Raw genomic sequence first — 19,630 nt, 5'->3', positions numbered from 1 at the left:
CCCTCTGCGGGTCCGTGGGTTAGAATAGGCCCGAGGTATTCCCGCCTGTCGTAAGAGGTGACTAAAAGGAGTCTTTCACTTTTTGGCACTCGGAGTTCCGATCCCATTCTATGGATTGACCTGCAACTTTCAAAATTCTACAGATGTGTGGGCCATATGGGGAAGGACGCGTTACATGGTGCAAGAGTTATCCATAGTGCCCTTAGATTCGATCTGCTGAATCTCTTGTCATGGCTTTGCATCTCCACCTGAGATTCAACTATTTGGGCGAGGACACTTTCTGGTGTATGTCATCTTCTTCCATTGTCTCCTGTCCTGTTTTAACCCCCCATGACAATGTTGGATTTCTCTGCGCCCAATATCCAGCACGGTAGCCAGTCCGTTGTGGTGGGGCTGTCATGTACCCATTTGGTGGTAGCCCCCTGACAACACAGGGATTGCACTGCTGATGCCTGAGCTGTAATCTTCCCGTGTATGCCAAGGAGTAGATGCCTTGGGGCATCATGCCAGTTGGCATTTGCTGTGGCTGGGTGGCGCCTGTGGGGAGAGCCCCTTATCGGAGTGGGGATGGTGGATGACCCGCAGTGAAGCGGACTAAGTAATCTCTTGCTGGTGACCGAACGGCATCGGCAGTCTCTAAGAAGGGCAAGATCGAATACAATGCCGACAGGTATGACCCTAAACTGTTTACCTTCCTTGCTACACCGTGGGAGGAATGTAGAGCTACAGAACAGAGCCATATTCGCCTCAGTTTTTAACCTGTTAGCAGAACTGATGGGGACTCCTTTCTACCTACGAAGCCTAAATTTTTTTGTTGAACACCTTTAGGATAAGTCTGGAGAAGTGACGGCGCTGCCAAAGATGCGAAACGGTGCAGTCTTGATTCAGACAGCATCCCCACCCCAATCCCAAGCGTTACTCGCCTGTGACAAGCTGGGTGATATTCTATTTTCTGTCACTCCCCATGAAAGCCTCAATATGGTCCAGGGGATCATTTTCCATTGCTGTCTCCTCTTGCAGTCTGACAAGGAGCTAAGCACCAATTGACAACAGCAGGGTGTTCACTTCATCTGGTGCATTTACAGGGGATCCAAAGACAACAGGATTGCTACCAGTGCCTTAATCTTGGCCTTTGAGGGCGATTCCTTCCCTGAAAAGGTCAAGGTGATAGTTTACCGCTGTGATGTTAAACCATATGTCCCTCCCCTTATGTGACGCATTAAGTGCTGGCAGTTCAGGCACTGTGGACATTCACTGCACCCAGATACTGCTCATGCGCCTCGTCCCACTTGCATCAACTGTGGAGAGCACCAGTCTCCCTGCCAGCCAGACTGCCCAGTACTCCAAAAGGAGTGGAAAATTGTGGGGTACCAGACCCTGGATCGGAACTTACACAGAATCTAAACATAAATTTGAAAGATTACACCCCATTTGGTTGATGTCGACATACGCTGCAACTACATCACCATTGCCGTCCCAGGTGCCAGTGGTTCCTCACTCTGTGCAACGAACAGTGGGCCCTCCGAGCCACCGGAATACATCTGCCTCCTTGGTGATAGGGGGCAAATCTTCCTCCATTGCTCCCAAAGCACTTACTTTGGGAGCAAGCCCCCCCTCCACCCACCCAAGTGCAGTGGACATTGGTCCCCTCCCCCCTGCTGGAGAAGCAACAGCCTCTTCCAGCTCCTCTCGTGTGGAAGGGGTCCCTTGGGGGCCCTCTCTTCCAAGACTCCACTAATGCCACAGCAGACACTTGCCAATGGCTCAAGGAGCGGAAAGCTGAATGAATAACTTCACTGTCTTCCTCCATATCTGAAGCTGCTTCAGAGAAATCTTCCCAGCAAGCCCCTAAAGAGAAGGGAGAGCAAGCAAACTTAGTAGTAGTCTGCTAAGAACCAGGAGCCTCTGGTGGCCCCAACACCACCACACCCTATGAGTTCCGCATCTGAGGATGCGGTGGAGACCTTGGTGTCCCCTGTGGATCTGGATCTCACTGGCGCCTCAACCACCATTGAAATGGCTACGAATACTCAATTGGTGGCAGCAGGTGACCCTGAGTCATAACCTGCCTCCTTGCGGACTTCATGCCTTCCCAGCCTCATGATACGGTCATCCTCCAGTGGAATTGCGGCGGTTTTTTCTGCCACCTGGCTTAGCTACGGTAATTGTTAAGCTCTACACCAGCTTTCTGCATAGCCCTTCAGGAAACCTGGTTCCTGGCAATGTTGACCCCTGCCCTCTGCAGCTATCGGGGGGGGGGGGGGGGGGTATTAAAAGAACCGTAGTGACTATAACAGTGTCAGGTGGAGTTTGTGTCTGTCCTGAACTCAGTATGCAGCGAACCTGTGCTGCTTCAAATCCCTCTTGAAGCCGTGGCTGTCAGGATAAGGACGATGCAGGAAATAACTGTCTGTAATGTATCTTTTCCTCTAAATGGTGCAGTACTCCTGAACGCATTGGCTGCACTGATTAACTCCCTAAACCTTTCCTACTTTGGGGAGATTAACGCTCATATCCCCTTGTGAGGTGGCACTGTGCTTACTGGCAGAGGCAGGGATGTCGAAAGCCCCCCACACATTTCAGTGTGGCTCATGGCACATATTCGGCCATTGATCTCCCGGTTTGCAGTCCTGGTGTTCTCCCATCTATCCACTGGAGAGCACATGATGACCTATGTGGTAGTGACCACTTCTCCATCTTCCTGTCACTGCCCCGGTGTCAGGTGCACGGATGCCTGCCTCAAGGGCTTTAAACAAGGCAGAATGGGATGCCTGCTGTCACTGTTGAATCACCCCCACATGGTAACATCGATATGGTAACTAAAACAATTGTTTCTGTGGTGGAAAACGCGATACCTCGTTCTTTAGGGTGCCCCTGGCGAAAGACAGTCCCTTGGTGGTCACAGGAAGTCGCTGAGGCAATTAAGGGGTGCCGGCGAGCTCTACATTTAAACAGCTTCGTGCCCACATTCGCCAGCTTAATAAACAATGGAAACAGTGGTGGTGGGAGAAATGTCTCGACAATTGGGCGCAGTACGTAGGAAGGTGTTCCAAAGTCTGGGCAAAGGTCAAACAAGTTTTTGGGTACCAGGCTCAAACAGGTGTTCCCAGTGTTAACATAAATGGCGTGTTATCTACCGACGCAAATGCAATTCCTGAGCACTTTGCTGAACACTATGCTCGCCCCTCTGTATCAGAGAATTACAACCCCCCCCCAAGCCTATCGTACTCTCAAACGGTGGATGGAAGTGAGTCCTCTCATTCACTACACGTCACAGTGATCCTTATAACACCCCATTTACAGAGTGGGAGCTCTTCAGTGCCCTAGCTCATTGCCCATATTGTGTCAGACCGGATCTGGTGTGATGGCTTCTTTCCATCGCACTGGCGAGAGCACCATCATATCAGTGCTCAGACTCGGCAAAAACCTGCTTGATGTGGATAGCTATTGGCTCATCAGCCACACCGGCGTTCTTTGTAAGCTGCTGGAATGTATGGTGTGTCAGTGGTTGGGTTGGGCCGGGTCCTGAAGTCACGTGGCCTAATATCTGTGCCAGGGCGGTTTCCGCCTGGGTCGCTCTACCATTGATAAGATTATGTCCCTTGAGTCTGCCATCCGAACAGCCTTTTCCATACGCCAACAACTTGTTGCCTTTTTTTATTATTATTATTTACGAAAAGTGTATGGCACAACCTGTCGACACCATATCCTTGGCAGATTATACGAGTGGGGTCTCAGAGGCCCGCTCCCGATTTTTATCCAGAATTTCCTGTTGCTTCGTACTTTGTGTCGCAGTTGGTGCCTCCCATAGTTCTCCCTCCCTGCCTCCCTTATCCAGGAGAATGGGGTCCTGCAGGGCTCTGTATTGAGTGTATCTCTATTTCTAGTGGCCATTAATGGTGAAACAGCAGTTGTAGGGCTGTCCGTCTCACCCTCTCTGTATGCAGATAACTTCTGCATTTTGTACTGTTCCACCAGTACTGGTGTTGCTGAGCAGCACCTACAGGGAGCCATCCCTTCCAGTTTTCGGCCGCAAAGTCGTGTGTTATGCACTTCTGTCGGTGTTGTACTGTTCATCTGGAACCAGGACTTTACCTAACTGATGATCCCCTCTCTGTAGTAGAGACATATCGATTTTTAGGACTGGTTTTAGATGCCCAGTTGACTTGGCTTCCTCACCTTTTGTCAGCTTAAGCGGAAGTACTGGCAGTACCTCAATGCCCTCTGCAGAGTCTGAGCAAATTCCGCGTTCGGTATGGGAGTCTGATTTATGGTTCGGCGGCACCCTCAGCTTTGCGTTCACTCGATTCAGTGCACCACTGTGGCGTTCGACTAGCAACGGGAGCTTTTAGGACGAGTCTGGTGACCAGCATCCTGGTGGAAGCTGGAGTCCCCCTCCATTGCAGGTCAGATGTGCACAACTGCTTACCAGTTATGTTGCACATATTCGTAGTTCTCCTGCACACTTGAATTAATCTCCTTTTCCCGCCCATGGCAGTTCATCTCCTGCATCGGTGGCCTAGGTGAGGGCTTACAGTTGCAGTTTGCGTCCAGTCCCTTCTATCTGAACTGGATTCCTTGCCTTTACCACCTATTCTTGAGGTCCATTTGCGTACACCTCCATAGTGTACACCTAGACCGCAGCTTTGCCTGGACCTTTCACGAGGCCCAAAACACACATTTCACCCCGCAGCTCTCTGCTGTCCCTTCCTCTCAATTCTTGACATGTACCAAGGCGATGATGTGGATTACACAGATGGCTCGGTGGCTGATGGTCACGTCGGCTTCGCATATGTCCATGGAGGAATATTGAACAGCATTCCTTGTCAGATGGCTGCAGTGTTTCACTGCAAGGCTGGTGGTGCTTTTGAGCACATCCGTTCTTGCCATGGGGAGTCATTTCTTCTGTGTACTGACACCTTGAGCAGCCTACAAGCTATCAACCAGTGCTACCCTCGTCATCCTTTGGTAGCAACCATCCAGGAGTCCATCTATGCCCTGGAATGGTCCGGTCATTCAGTGGTGTTTGTGTAGACTACAGGAGATGTCGGAATCCCAGGAAACAAACTTGCTGACAGGCTGGCCAAACAGGCTGCACAGAAAATGCTTATGGAGATTGGCATTTCAATAACTCACCTGCATTCGTTATTATGCCACAAGGTTTTCCAGCTTTGGGAGATGGATTGGCATCGTCTCAGTACGCACAACAAACTGCGTGCCATTAAGGAGACTACAAATGTGTGGCAGTCCTCCATGCGGGCCTCTTGCAGGGAATCTGTGGTTCTCTGCCGGCTCCACATTGGCCAAGCTCATGGATACCTCCTGCACCGTGAAGACCCGCCTCAGTGTCAATGCGGCGCCCATTTGACAGTGGCCCATATTCTGGTGCACTGTCCCACTTTGACTGCCCTGCGACGAAATCTTTGCTTATCGGACTCGTTGCCACTAATTTTATCTGACAACACCTCATTGGCAGATATAGTTTTAGGTTTTATTTGTGAGGGTGGGTTTTATCATTTGATCTAAATTTTAGCGCATGTCCTTTGTCCTTCTGTGTCCTCCACCCTAGTGCTTATAGGGTGGAGGTTTTAATGTGTTGCAGAGTGGCGGGCTTCTCCTTTTTATTCTTTTGGTCAGCCAGCCATGGTAATCTGTTTTGTTGTTCGGAACAAGGGTTTGATGACCTAGCAGTTTGATCCCTTCCTCCCTCTTTTAAACCAACCTACGAACCAGAAGAAGCCAGGTCAATAACTTGGAGAGGTACTCTGGGCACTGATGTTTGTTTTCTGTATGTCTTGTAGTTTTTGTGCAGTTATCTTCTGAACCAGAGGTGCTTATTAGTAGCCCTGTATGCCCTACGCTCCCCATGTCAGAAAATGAAATGAGAAATACTCTTTTCATATTGTTACTTATAAGACATAACTAAAATGACCATAATTTGTCTCTGGAAAAAGCTGTAAAATGGTCAACTGTTGATATTAGAAATATACAGAACACAAACTTAACAGTATTTTACTCTAGTAATTCATCTCATTGCATCCAGTTTCTAACATCTGAGTTAGTTGCTTATACTCATGCTTACAGTGAAAGTGTTATGGTGTTACGGCATTATGCACTGTCGAATTTCCTAAGAAAAGTGTTATAGAAATGTGGGGTGGTATATTTTCATTGCAGCAGTTGCAAAAACTTGTCATTTCTCAAACTGTATTTAAAAATTAGTCCATTATTTTGAATATGTCATTTGTTTGCTGTTTAGTAATCGAATTATCGCTTTCCATGCAGGAATCTCCTGCAAAGGAAGCCAAAAAACGTGGCCGTGCTCCATCAGAAGATAAGAAAGAAGTGAAAAAAACTGATGGTGCTACTCCTGCTAAACGTGGCCGTGGCCGGCCTAAGGGCTCCACTAAGCGAAAAGGAAAGGCTGCTGCCAAGGTATGAGTATTTTAGGACTTGTTAGTTTTTAACTTGCCTTTTCTTCTTTCAGAGTATAAGAACATTATAACTGGTTTAGTTAAGTAGTTACTTGAGTCACAGGAAGCTAGATAGCCAAATTGTGTTCCAACCAGTAAGGTCTTGATTTCAGAAAGTATCTTCATAGCAGAAATTTCTGTATACATGAAAACAGAACAACAACATGTAATTTGAATCTCCTGCATCAGATTACAACTGTCGGGCAATTGATTTTGTAGACCATTCTACCCCTGTTAAGTGAATGTACTGTACATTGCAGTTTGAGAATTGGGGGTAGAAAGATCAAATGTTTTTTACCGGCAAGTCAGTAATTGTGGGTGCCAAGTCTTAGTGAAGTACTGCACTGGGGTGCCACAGCAGGTCTGCTGGTTGCACTTTTGACAGCACTCAGGTCCTACAGTACAAGATGATAGCAGAGATGCCAGAGGAATGCCTCCAGTCGCTGCTCAGAAGAGGAGCTACAAGCATTGTGTACAAGTTCAAAATAAAAAGGGAATGCAGAAAAAGAACTTCTGGGCACATACCTTAATTGCTGATCATGACAGTAATGTTATTCGACACGCTTAATAATGATTAAAGAAGTTGCAGTGCTAAATTTTCTAGTATCCTGATAACGTCATTCTGTTCAATTGACGAGGTAGTGGAGATCTTCCGAGATTAACTGAAAAAAAGTCACTGTTTTGAGGAAAGTAGTCTCAGTAAAGGAAAAGAGTTTAGTGACCTGTGTACTTGGCAGCTACTTCTGTGTAGTCTGCAGTTATATTTACAGTTTTAGTTGTAACTGTAAAGTATACATAGAAGTGCTCTCCAGTTTTTATTTGAAGAGTATGTTATTATAAATCTGTCTCCTTTGTTTAAATATTTTTTAAAATAATTCTGGCATGTCTGTTGTATCTGGTCCGTAAGCATCACTTGCTGCAGCAGCAGGAGAGGTAGCTGTGCTATTTTGGTCTGGATTTAGGTTTTGAGGAAAACATACTTAGCCCGGATAGTAAACACAGTGGCTGTGAGGAAATTGAGAATTGGTTAATTTCCACTATCTCCAACCAGCCAGAGTCCAGAAAGTGCATTATTGTAAGTAGTTTGAACGTGATTGTAATGTGGAGACTTGTTCTTCAAACTGAACTTCATTTATGACCCTCATAATTCCCAGCACTTTCTTCCACTTCATGTTTTGAATAGTTCTGAGATGTAGTGTCCCAAGTGAATCTCGCAGATAATATTCAGTGTCAAAACTGTCAATAATGCTCATGTGAGCATATAAAACTAGGTACAGGTGTGTGGCAGGTAGTGCTTGGCAGCTCTACTGGCATCCTGACGTGGGAGTGGCCATAAGCAATCGTGTATTCCGGTGGCAGGCCTTCTGGCAGAACCTTGTGTTGTCCACTCTGCCGGCAGAGCTGACACTGTCAGGTGCTGCCTGGTGCGAGAGGCTCCATTGCGTTCATTCTTCTGTCTGGTGTGTCTGCCAGCAGACTTGCCGTGGCATCCCAGTGAGGCAGGGCCCTTAGAGTAGCATACTTTCAGATAAGTGTATTGCTGTTGTTACTGCAGTTAGTGATCGTTCTACTCCATTCTGGGAATGTTTCATTGCTATTGGAATTGGTTGCAGATCTAGATTAGTCCTTACCATTCTGAAAATAAATTCTGCAGGTGAAAGAAGCAGTAATATACTTATCATACTTCATACGCTAAACTTTAAAAAGAAGGGATTATATGTATTGTGAACATAAGGAATAATTTCTCAACTTTTGTCCATGGAATGAATTGGGCATTTAGGGAAAGGGGGAGGGGAGGGAGAGACTATAGGAATTGGGAGAGGGAGGGAGAGAGAGAGAGAGAGAGAGAGAGAGAGAGAGAGAGATATGATTAATGAAACCTTTGTAGTGGAATTCATGTAGAAATAAAATTGAGTGGAACAGTGAGTCACACCAGATTTCTCTTTGGATAGTATGCCCTGTGAACTATTAAAGAGCACTTAATGAGCTGACATAAAACTTCTTTGCCTTTTTCCTATTACTATCCCAACCCATTAGGTACAAATAATTTTGTTGAAGTACCAACTATAAACGATAAGATAGTTGTCATATTGTTCTGATACATGTTTCTAGTCATAAAGGATGGTCAGTAATTGTTTTTAACATGGCTCATCAGAACGGTAAAAATGTATTCCCGAAGGGCATTAGAAATGTAAGCCGGTCAGGATGTCCAACAGTTACAATTAGAGGAATTGTTACCTAGCAGTACACAGCCAAATCAAATAAGTTGAGAAAGCAGTGTTGCAAAACAGTATGGTTATCAATGAGACACACTGAAATTATGTCAAAGTGCATGGAGTCGTAATTTACTTTGTAATAGTTACCATACCAAAAGATGAAATGTGAAGATGTATCAATGAACATGTATTACCATAAAGTGGTCGTATATAGAAATTGTTGCTTCACTGTTTTTGCAGCTCTTACAGGGATACTTGGCCATAGGGATTTATTAAGCACAACTTCCTCTTGGTACACTGGTCACATTTCGAAGAACACAGCGGTTCATTACAGGGAAAACAATAAATTATTAATAGGTTTCACTTCAACCTTAGTGCAGCTGATGTGCATTAGGTATTGGTCTGAAAGAAGTATGTATGGCAATAAGGCACTGAAACTTCTTGTGAGTTGGAAACTGCAGGACACAAGGACTCAAGCCTGTAATCTCAATTTTCCTGGACAGGACTCTGTCCTACGGAGTTGTCCAGGCACAATTTAGATGGCTTCAATTTCACAAGTATCTTACTCTTACTCTTCAAGTTTTACAGAGGCTCTTTCAGAAGAAATGATATTGTGGAGAAGTAGCTTAGTCATGGCATAATGATTTGTTAAAGGGTGAATCTTTGATTCAGCCTGTGTGTGTGTGTGTGTGTGTGTGTGTGTGTGTGTGTGTGTGTGTGTGTGTGTGCGCGCGCGCGCGCATTGTTTTGGCACTTATTGGTATATTGAAGCAGTGTACTGGTGCAGTACTCTGTCCAGAACCTTGCCTTTGGTGAACAGTGCTCTTATGTGCTGAGCTGTGAGGAAGGGTAAAGTGTTCTTACATAGATGTCGGTAAGAATGTTGTCAATGAATGGTGACATTCTAGGTTAGAGCTTGCAGAATTTTAAACTGCCCACACATCAAAATGGCACATTCTTAGTGGTAGAGTACTGACTGAGGTCACTTCGCAGTTGGGATGAAAGTGATTTGGATCACTGTTTGGCCATGCAAATCAGTTTTCAATCATTTCCTTCAGATCCCACAAGGCTAATGTGAAAATACTTACCTGTATCCTTCCTCAGTTGCACATACACACTCTGTTATTGCTGCTGCTGTGTTAAACTAATATTTTTACCTCCATTCTGGTGCGCACACACACATTCAATCTGAAAACAGCCTGTATGCTGTAGCTGAACCTTTTGTCTGGAATGTCCTTTCTTTGTGTGCTCAAGGCTGGTGAGGTACATAAGAAAGCTTCTGTGAAGTTACTTAAGCAGGAGGTACTGGCAGAATTAAAGCAGTGGCTGTCAGTCATGTTTTACTTACATAGCTGTCAATACAAGTATTGCCCGAAAACAGTAGCTTATTTGGCAGGAAATTTTGAAGCAGTGTACACTCAGTGTATGATTGCATCACATATTGGGTACAAGTTGTTGGATTGTAACCAGTAAAGACCACAACTCCTGTTTCTTGAACAGAGATAAAAAAAAATGTTTTGATAGACTGTGGCCACATTTGTCATCCTGTTGGCATACTCAACCCATATTTCAGCGGCAGAGTTTTGGTAGCTGATAATATCTACTCCCTCTTATGGCACCAGATTGTTACCTGGTGAAATAACACTCTCTGTGTGAGTTTCCTGCAGATATGTGGCAGAGTGACTACTGGCATCACTTCATGATGAAGTCTCGTGTTGTAGACTCGAAATAAGGTTTACTTTAAAACCTGATAAATCGGTTGTTTTGTAAAGTAATAAATTTGCTTTTGATTGTGTGGTTTTTGTGCTAATGAGGCTGGTTTGATACAAATGTTTAAAAATAAATAAAATGTTTTTCATGAGCAGCTCACCTTCTCAACTTGATGTCCTTCGTGGGATATATGTGATTCAGTAATCATTGAGCTGTTTCATCCCATCGAAAAAATAGGTTCTGCCAAACTCTGCAAAATACTCGTTGACTGAAACTATCACTTCCTCATTCGATAGAAATTTTTTCCCAGCAAGCCAGTTTAAACTTCAGGGACAGGAAGAAGACACTTGGGGTTAAGTCAAGTGAATTGAAATTAAATTCAAATCCCAATTAGTGCACTTTTCCATTGTCACTGATTTATGGGATGGTGCATTATTCTGGTGAAAGAGCTCTTTATTGCGTGCCAACCTTGCTTCGTATTTTCCTTCTTTTTTTTCTGCCTGCCAATGTAACTGTCAAATGATCCAACAATGAAGCATAATAGTAGAGTTATGTTTGTGCCTTTTCCAAGGATTATTCTGTGGAATCTCTAAAGAAGTGGCTATCACCTTACCAGCTGAGAAAATGGTCTTTCTTTTTTAGTGCTGTTTCACCAACCTTCGTCCATAGTTTTGACTGCCATTTTAACTCTGGTGTCTAATGATGGATCCATGTTTCAACAGTCACAAATAGATGCAAAAACTATGCAGATTGAGACTTAAACTTCGCCAGACATTGTGTTGAAATGTTGTGCCGGATGTGCTTTTGGTCGACTGAGCAATCGTGGCATCCACCTTGCACCCAGTTCCTTCATAGCCAATTTCTATGCAGGATATTATACTCTCACTCAGTTAAGTTGCCTACAGTCTCGGTTGTCTGATGAATTTTTATTGACTAGTCTTGCATTACCACATCGTGGATTGTGTCAGTGGTTTCCTTTGTGGTGACCTCAATTGAACAGCTGGCGTGCGCTTTGTCTTTGGTGCTTACCCAGTCATGTTTAAATTCATTAATCCAAAAGTAAATGGTGTTCAATGATGGTGGAGAGTCCATGTGAACTTCATCCAATTTTGCTTAGATTTGTGTGGTGCCCCAGCCCTTAAAATGAAAATGTTTAACAGTACGAAACCCAGTTTTCTCCATTTCCAATTGCAGTCGGCACACTGACCCATTCAGACTGCTGTCGGCAGTGAATTGTACGCTGTTAACTGTTGACATTTTTTATACGAGCCTTGAAACAATTGAATGGCTGTGAAGGCACAATAAAAATGTTCCATTATTTCGTGGAAATTTAACAGACTTGAGAAGCCACCCTTTTATATTATAATGGAATATTTAGTCAGCTATGTGAAATATTTTAGTTAGAGAATTCTAAAATACTCCATTTTCTGTAAGATATGTGCTTTATTTTTATGAAAATAAGACAGGTATTAGATTTTTAGAGGTGGTTTGTTTTTCACTGACTTAAGAGCATTTGAGGTACAGGTTTCTTGTAAAGAATTGATGATGTGAAGTAGTGCCAGAGTAAGATGTTTCTTGTAAGTGAAATTTGTGAACTATTTGACATGTATCTTTCCTGTCAGGGTAGTGCTTCTCCTAAATATTTGTAGTATTGAGAGTTTAAAATTGTCTGAAACAAACCTGGCATTGGAGTGGTGTAATGTTTGGAACTGATTGAAGTTTCATTTACTTCTTGTAATTCATAAATATACTTGTTAGACTTTGTAGGTAATTAAATTATTGTAAATTACAACTGTTGCAATCTTGTTTTATCATATACCATCAGTTGATTGATATGTTTGAGATAGAAAATTTTAAAAAATTTATTTAACAAATGTAATCAGCAGTGCATTTATTTTAATAAATTTGATATAAAATTGCCACAAAACTGAAAAATTGCATGTTCTATCAAACAGAAACCTGGCAACAGAGCTCGTGGTCGTCCCAAGAAGGAAGATAAGAAAGAAGAATCTGGTGGGGATGAGGAGGAAGTTGATGAGGATGAAGAGGAAGAAGGGGAAGATTAATGAGCAGTGTATGATATAACCCACACTACTTGACAAGTGGTTTAGATCAAAATAATCTTGAGATTTGAAAGTGCATTTGTTTTCTTTGGAACTGTTTGTCAAGTGACAGTGTGGTAACATTTTCGACAAATCCTCTTCCTTTGGGATCAAAATTTGATAATGTGTGTACTATGTTGTGAGTGGGCAATATGTTTATTGCTTGGGCTCTTAATCTGTATGTTCAACTATTTAGGGAGTGAGTTTGTGACCATAAGGTTTATGTCTTTAGAGGTGTACTGAATTGACAGTTCAGATGCAGGGGAGGTGGTGTGTTCACTGCATTTATGCATGTTTTTTAACATTGTCATTTTGAACTTTGTGTGTGGGCTGTGTTAAACTGTACAGATTTTATAAGTCCTTAACTATGGATTAGAGCCTGGAGACACTTCACTCCATTGCTACACATTTGGACACAGTACAGTTCTTTCATAAAATAGTAGCTCCTTGTTCCATTTATAAAACTATGTTTAAGGTTTCCATTTTAGATTTCATTGAAATAATGTGCACTACAGTTTCATTTCCTGTCTTTCCCCTTTTGTTCCTTCTTACAGGTTCTTGAATCTCATATGCGTGTACCTGTGAAAAATAAGAAATTTGTACCTGTTAATGTTGCAGTATGCCTATAGGCAAGCAAAGTAAGTTAGGGAGTTTCCCGAGAGTGCAAGGCATTTGACTGGTCTTGCTTCTAATAAAATAACACTGCAGTTGTTCCCTTACCCATTTTGTATAAGTAAATATATATGAGGCAACATTAAAAGTTTTGACAAAAGATGTTGGGGGAATTACATGGAAAGGACTGTTGCTGTTCCATTACATTATAAACAGTGGCCAAGCTTAGTTCCACAGTATGGGTGGGAGATACCAACATACATAATTTTTTATGCCTGTTCTTTGTGTTTTATCCCAGCCTTCAGATGAGTTCTCAGCTAAATGAACACACTGAAAATATTTGAAGTTATTCATTAGCAACTTTCTTATATTGTAGAATTAGTTCATTGCGAATAGTTGTTAATTCTTTTAAACAGTCGAGAATAATCAGTCATGTCACTGCCACATACAAATGGATTTAGAACGAAGTTTGAGTCCTGTTTTGTGTGACCTACTATGTTGACAATTTTTATTTGTAGTGTGTGCAATATGACACTTAATTTTGTGAAGTGTGTCTGATAGGAATCATAGTGTTTCAATTTATCCTCCCAGATGTATGTGAATCTGGCGATATTTTATTTTATGATGTATTCATATGTAAGTTAGTGCAGAATCTCAATGAATAGGATGAATTTCTTTTTAATTAACAAGGACTTTTTAAGTTTGTCAGCTCAGTGAAAAGTGCTGGCCGTATTCTTTCGTGGAAGCTGCATATTTTCCCTCATGAGAATTACAGTATTTAGCAAATGTGAAGTGCACAGCATTACTTCGTTTCACAGGTATCTAGAAAAAGATTACATGTTGGGGATAATTCAGAGGCAATGACAGTGTTCAGCTTTTTGTGACTAGTGGATTACAATTAATGTATTTTATTTATGGAATTTTGCTTCACTTTAAATTATTCACTGTAACAGTCAGTGTTATTTACCAGAATCACCTTATTTTTCCTTACTAGTTTATAGAATATCAGCACTACTAGTTGGAAACTAAATATAGAACATTGATCACACACATATTTTAAGCTTCTGCAATATAAAAGGAATTTCGTTAATGGGAATCATGTGTAGATTTTTCAAGTTTAGAGATATATCGGTGTGTTCAGCCTTTTTATTTTACCAGTGACTCGGAGGCCATTTGCAGCCATTGTTTGTTTTCAGTAGGAAAAACCAGTATTTTAATGTTTAAATTCTATATTGTCATTAAGTCTATCAGGAAAACTGTGGAAAATAAACTACAGAACTTGGAATCCTGGCATTTCATTTTTGTCATAATGGATTGATGGATAGGAGAAACTAATCCAACATATCAGCCCTTAGTATGTTGCTTTAAAACACATGCCGCTGGCACTGAAAATTGTCTATGTAGCAGACATACTCTACTGATATGTAGGAATGCAAATACCATACTTCTGATCATAGAATAAAACACCAGTAATGGCATCTGTTAGGCTGGTCTCTCAGAGCAAAAAGACATTAAGGCTTTAAAAAAATTGCAAATTTTGATTTGGAACACTAAAGTAAAAGGACTGTTTCCTCAAAAACCAGTTGCTAAAAATGTTATGTAATAATGCCAATGAGTCCAGTTTAATTAGTGTGATTGGCTATTGCAGGTACTTAACATGTAATGTAAAAAGTAAACATTGTGGTCTGTATGGCATGGGGTACATTTACACTGCTGTTACAGGTAACATCAGCAATGTGATTGAAGTTTTTAGATTAGCTGCCATCTGATCTATAGTATGTCATTGTCATGGTGACAGTTATAATGAAGTGCTGCGTGTGGTTGTTCGAAATCTGGTGTTAGGGAAAGAGGCCACTGGCACCAAAGTTTCTAACACTTGTGCTGTCCCTTTCTCCCAGCTTGTATATTCTCTGCATACATTTAATTTTCATGTAGAGATCTGTAAACAGGTGTGTGTGATATTCGTAAGTAGGCAATATTGCTGAACGTTTCATTACTGAAGCATACTAAAATATATGGATCCTGTAGTTAAAGGCTGATATTTGGTAGGAATCTGATAGTCAGTGTTTAGCCCCATACTCTGTTTTATGTATAGATTTTAGTAGTATATTATATCACAGAATGCTTAAGATTCTGTGCTAGATCAGTAGCAAACATTTGAATGTATGAAGAAGACCTTTTATCTTTTGCAGAATTTTGTACAAGCTGTAGTTAAACTTAACAGTAAAAAGTTTTGAGTGGAAAACTTTTGGGTTGTTCACTATCTAAGAAGTGTATCACATGCATCTGGGTCTGTGTCACCCTTAAGGCTTGAACCCATCACTGAATACATAAAACTGATTAGTTTAATGCTGCATACATAAGCAGTTCAGTTTCATCAATTGACATGCCATTACAAGTATGTTACAGGTTCTTGCGTGATTTATTTCTGTTTTGTGTATTGTAAAGCAGATCAGTTATTTGTGTCCAAATTTAGTGTTACTTTTAACACTGTAAACATAAGGAAGTAGTTTTAAGATCTGCATACAAATCATCAAAATGTCATAAGATTGTCTTGATCATGTAATCGACTGCACATTTTCTTTTCTAAATAAACATACGGAAATGATATATATATATGTATTATGAATCAGATTTCCAGAAGCCGACTTGAGCAGTTGCAGAAATACTTCGTAATTATGTTAACAACAACAAAAACATCCATCCTCTGTGTAAAATTTGTCAGGCATGTTAAGGGTGAGTATTGTCATAAAGGGTCTTTTGTTTTGGTAATAGATGTTCTAAGAATTGTGTAATGTGTGGAATTGTGATGGAAATACTGAACCATGATGCATTGGTAATGACCCAGCTGGATGCAGGTCTGTCTAGTGTGTGAGCATGATAGTGCTATATGGGCTTGGGTTCTATTGCTAATAACCTTGGCATAGACACAACACTAAACCGTAAACTTTCATAGTTTTTCACACATCACGTTACTTCTAACACTTGATTAATTCCAATTTTCTTTGACAGTGTATGCTTGAGAGCATAAAGAGTATCAGTTGCTGAAATTTCAACTGGCAGTCCTGTTACTCAGGAGCCACTCACATACTCTGTATTACTGCTCATAAAAATAAAGGACACTTTCACCCTCTAGAAGTGCAACAAAACCTGCCCATTGTCATTCCTAGGATTTGACATGAAAAAGGCACTTGTAATTGAGGTGGAATCAAGCTGAACAGCAATAAGAAATAACTGAATATAAGCCGTAGATTTTTGTTTGTATGTTACTATTTGTTGAATCTGTATAAGACATGAAATCAACAATGAACAGTTAACAGGTCCTTTTAACACCTTTCCAGGTGTCAAAAGGACACACAATATGATTTCTTTATTAGTTAACACCCTGCCCAAAGCCCTTTCATGTCAATGACCATCTGCATTTTTAGAGGAGGCGTTTTCAGCCACCTCGTCCCAGATTGCCGAGGTGGTGGTCCAAAACTTGTATCTAATTATTGGTGCAAGGTCAGGCCTTTACATCTCTAGCCATGTTTCCTGACTGAGTTTGATGAAAGAGGAAGCCATTTGAAGATAAAACTTCATTGTTCTGCAGCTGATCATAGCTGATGTGTATTGGTGAGTGACCTTCATTGGAACAGATGTCCCACAGGGTAGCGTTGTTGCACTGATAAGACTAAAACATTATCTGTAATGAGTATATTGAGCAGAATGAAGTCAGCCATCTATTGTATTAAGCCAGGGCTTAACAACTGGCCGGTTTTGAGCGCGAGTACTCGCGTCTGCTCAGGCAAGTGCTCGCGAGCAGGTGCAAGGTCGCGGAGTAGGGAGGGAGGGGAAATGCTCGCGCACGTTTGAATAGGGCCGCAGCGTGCCTATTGAATTCGCACCGACTATGTAGCTCTAACAGTCACTTCGATGGTTAAGAATCATGTGAAGTCGCCGTTGTAACCCCAACCATGCTTTCGCAGTTCAACCCCCATTGGGAGGAATTGCATCTGTTTGCAGAAAAAGAAGGTGCTGCAAAATGTTTAGTATGTCACAAAACGCTGAACTCTTTTAGGAAATTTAATTTGCAGCGACATTATATGTCGTACCACGCGAAAGACTACGGACGTGGAAAATGTGATGGACCAGATCGTGCACAGGAAGTTATTAAACTTAAAAGGAAGCTATCCGAAGAAGATCGGATGATGAAGAAAAATCATCTGAGGCAGCTCTCAGAGTGAGTTACAAAATTGCTTTGCTTTTAGCAAAATCCCTGCGCCCCTTCACTGATGGCGATTTAATAAAAGAATGTTTGGTAGTTGCAGCGGAACATTTGTGTCCATCTCAAGTTGAACAGTTTCTGATTGTGCCATTATCTAACATGACCATTATGAGTCGCATACAGGACATGGCAGATGACGTCCAGAGCCAGCTTACAAATATCTGTAAAGATTTTATGGCGTATTCTCTAGCTCTGGACGAAAGTGTTGATATCACTGGAACAGCGCAGCTTGCCATATTTATTAGAGGTGTTAATAGAGATCTTCAGGTGAGGGAGGAGCTCCTCGATGTAGTAGCCATGAAGAACACAACAACTGGAGGTGATATTTTAAGTAGTGCTGAAGAAAGTGTTGAAAATATAGGATTGTCGTGGAATTCTTTAGTTTCAGTGTCTACAGACGGTGCACCAGCGATGACAGGGAAAAAATTAGGTTTCGTTGCGCTGTTGTAGGAGAAAATGCAAAAACTGACCGTGCCGAATGAAATAAGGGGCGTTCACTGTGTGATCCATCAGGAAAACTTATGTGCAAAGAGTATCGCTCTAAAAAATGTGATGAGTGTTGTTGTTCGTACAACCAATTATATAAGAAAACATGGGCTACAACACAGGCAATTTAAAAGCTATGCCTTATTACAGCTAGGTCTGCTGGCTTAGTCCTGGCGAATTATTAAATCGATTGTCTTGCCTATTAGATGAGATAAATATGTTCATGGAAATAAATAACGTGTGTTCCTGAATTGAAAGAGCCTTCATGGAAATGTGATCTCGCGTTCTTGGCAGATTTAACTAGCCATCTGAATGCTTTGAACATTTCACTACACGGTAAAGATCTGCTAATTACTCATTTCATAGATCGAATACGAGCTTTTAAAATGAAATTGACACTTTGGGTGAGTCAGCTGGAAACAGGAAATCTAGCTCATTTTCCTAAATTATCATCCATCCAAGATGTTCACAAAGACTGTGAACGTTATTCAGATAGTTTAGTTGCCCTTAAGGAAGAATTTGATCAACGCTTTCAAGATCTGACAGCACTAGACAGTGATTTTGATCTGTTCTCCTCTCCATATTCGGCGAATATTGAAGAGATTCGTCCTGAGCTGCAACTAGAAATTATTGACCTGCAGTGTGACAGAGAATATAGAGACAAATTTCAGAACAAGAAAAACATTTTGGAATTCTACACACACTTCCCTCAGGATAGATTTCCTCATTTGCACAAACTGGCGGCTACAATAATATCAACGTTCAGTTCCACGTATGTTTCTGAACAACTGTTCTCTGCAAAGAAATGTAACAATACGCGCCTGAGAAACGCATTTTCTGATCGAAATTAAGCTGCACGCTGCACCTACAATGCACAAGAACAATTACTCCGAACATAGACGCAATTGTAAAGGGCAAAAAGTACAAGATAACCGAGAATCCCACACTTCAGTGACACCTTTTATTGTGTAACAGTTCACAAATTAATACGAATGTAGAGGCATACACTAAGCTAATAAAATTATGTGGCACGTGTACATTCTCCTTTGTTTCATTTGTCACAGTAATAATTCGTGAGTGATATCCCTGCAGGTGTACGCGGATTTACATTGACTGGCGGCAGCTGTTGTGTGCCCCTACGTGACTCTCTCCCCACTCGCCGCTCTGGTCCGGTAGTGGGGGTAGCGTGCTCCGTGCTCGCACCTTTCTGCTCACAGCTTGCTCCGCGAGCACGTATGTTGTGAAGCCCTGTATTAAGCCAACCAAAGTCCACAGGAACATATCCAGCACCAAACTGTCATAGCCACTGTAAAGTGACACTGATGTGGGGTTGGGATCACACAGGCTATATACACATACTGGACCATCATTTGCTGTGGAAAATACAGGTCCATTGGAAATTATTACATTCTTCCAACCATAATATGTATTTTCCTGAGCAAACACTAATTGGTATAGTTGACCGCTTCTCCTCAACAGCTGACTGTTTGATTTGTAGTATCTCCCTTGCCCCCTCCTCTCCAGCCACGGTCAAATCGTGTCACTTGGTAGAAACACAACATTTAAGTTGTTACATTGTACTGCTTTTGGTGTTGCACAACTACTTTGTTTCCCCAAGCTTCTCCAATCCTACTGGACTCTCCTGTACCACTATATTTTATCCAACGTTGCACTTGGGAACACAGTGCTGTGTATCTGCATTGGATACCGTCAAATTCCCTTTGCCCAAAACAGCAGTGATGTCTCAACTAGCCTATGATGAAGCAG

At 41.9% G+C, this 19,630-nt stretch overlaps 1 protein-coding gene across 3 annotated transcripts in view; it reads left to right on the top strand.

Annotated features, from left to right (window-relative positions):
- LOC126249025 (high mobility group protein HMG-I/HMG-Y-like) overlaps positions 1-15,724 on the top strand; it is a 35,273-nt gene extending 19,549 nt beyond the window's left edge. For all 3 annotated transcript variants that reach the window (XM_049950632.1, XM_049950630.1, XM_049950631.1), the window contains exons 3-4: positions 6,283-6,432; positions 12,352-15,724. In XM_049950632.1, coding sequence (XP_049806589.1) covers positions 6,283-6,432; positions 12,352-12,462 — 261 coding nt within the window. In that variant the 3' untranslated portion in view covers positions 12,463-15,724. The remainder of the gene's footprint in view (positions 1-6,282; positions 6,433-12,351) is intronic.
- The last annotated feature ends 3,906 nt before the right edge of the window (positions 15,725-19,630 follow it).

This window comes from Schistocerca nitens, chromosome 3 (genome assembly GCF_023898315.1).
Source record: "Schistocerca nitens isolate TAMUIC-IGC-003100 chromosome 3, iqSchNite1.1, whole genome shotgun sequence".
Classification (NCBI taxonomy): domain Eukaryota; kingdom Metazoa; phylum Arthropoda; class Insecta; order Orthoptera; family Acrididae; genus Schistocerca; species Schistocerca nitens.
Note: the sequence above shows the minus strand (reverse complement) of the source record. Positions and strands in the feature narration are given on the sequence as shown.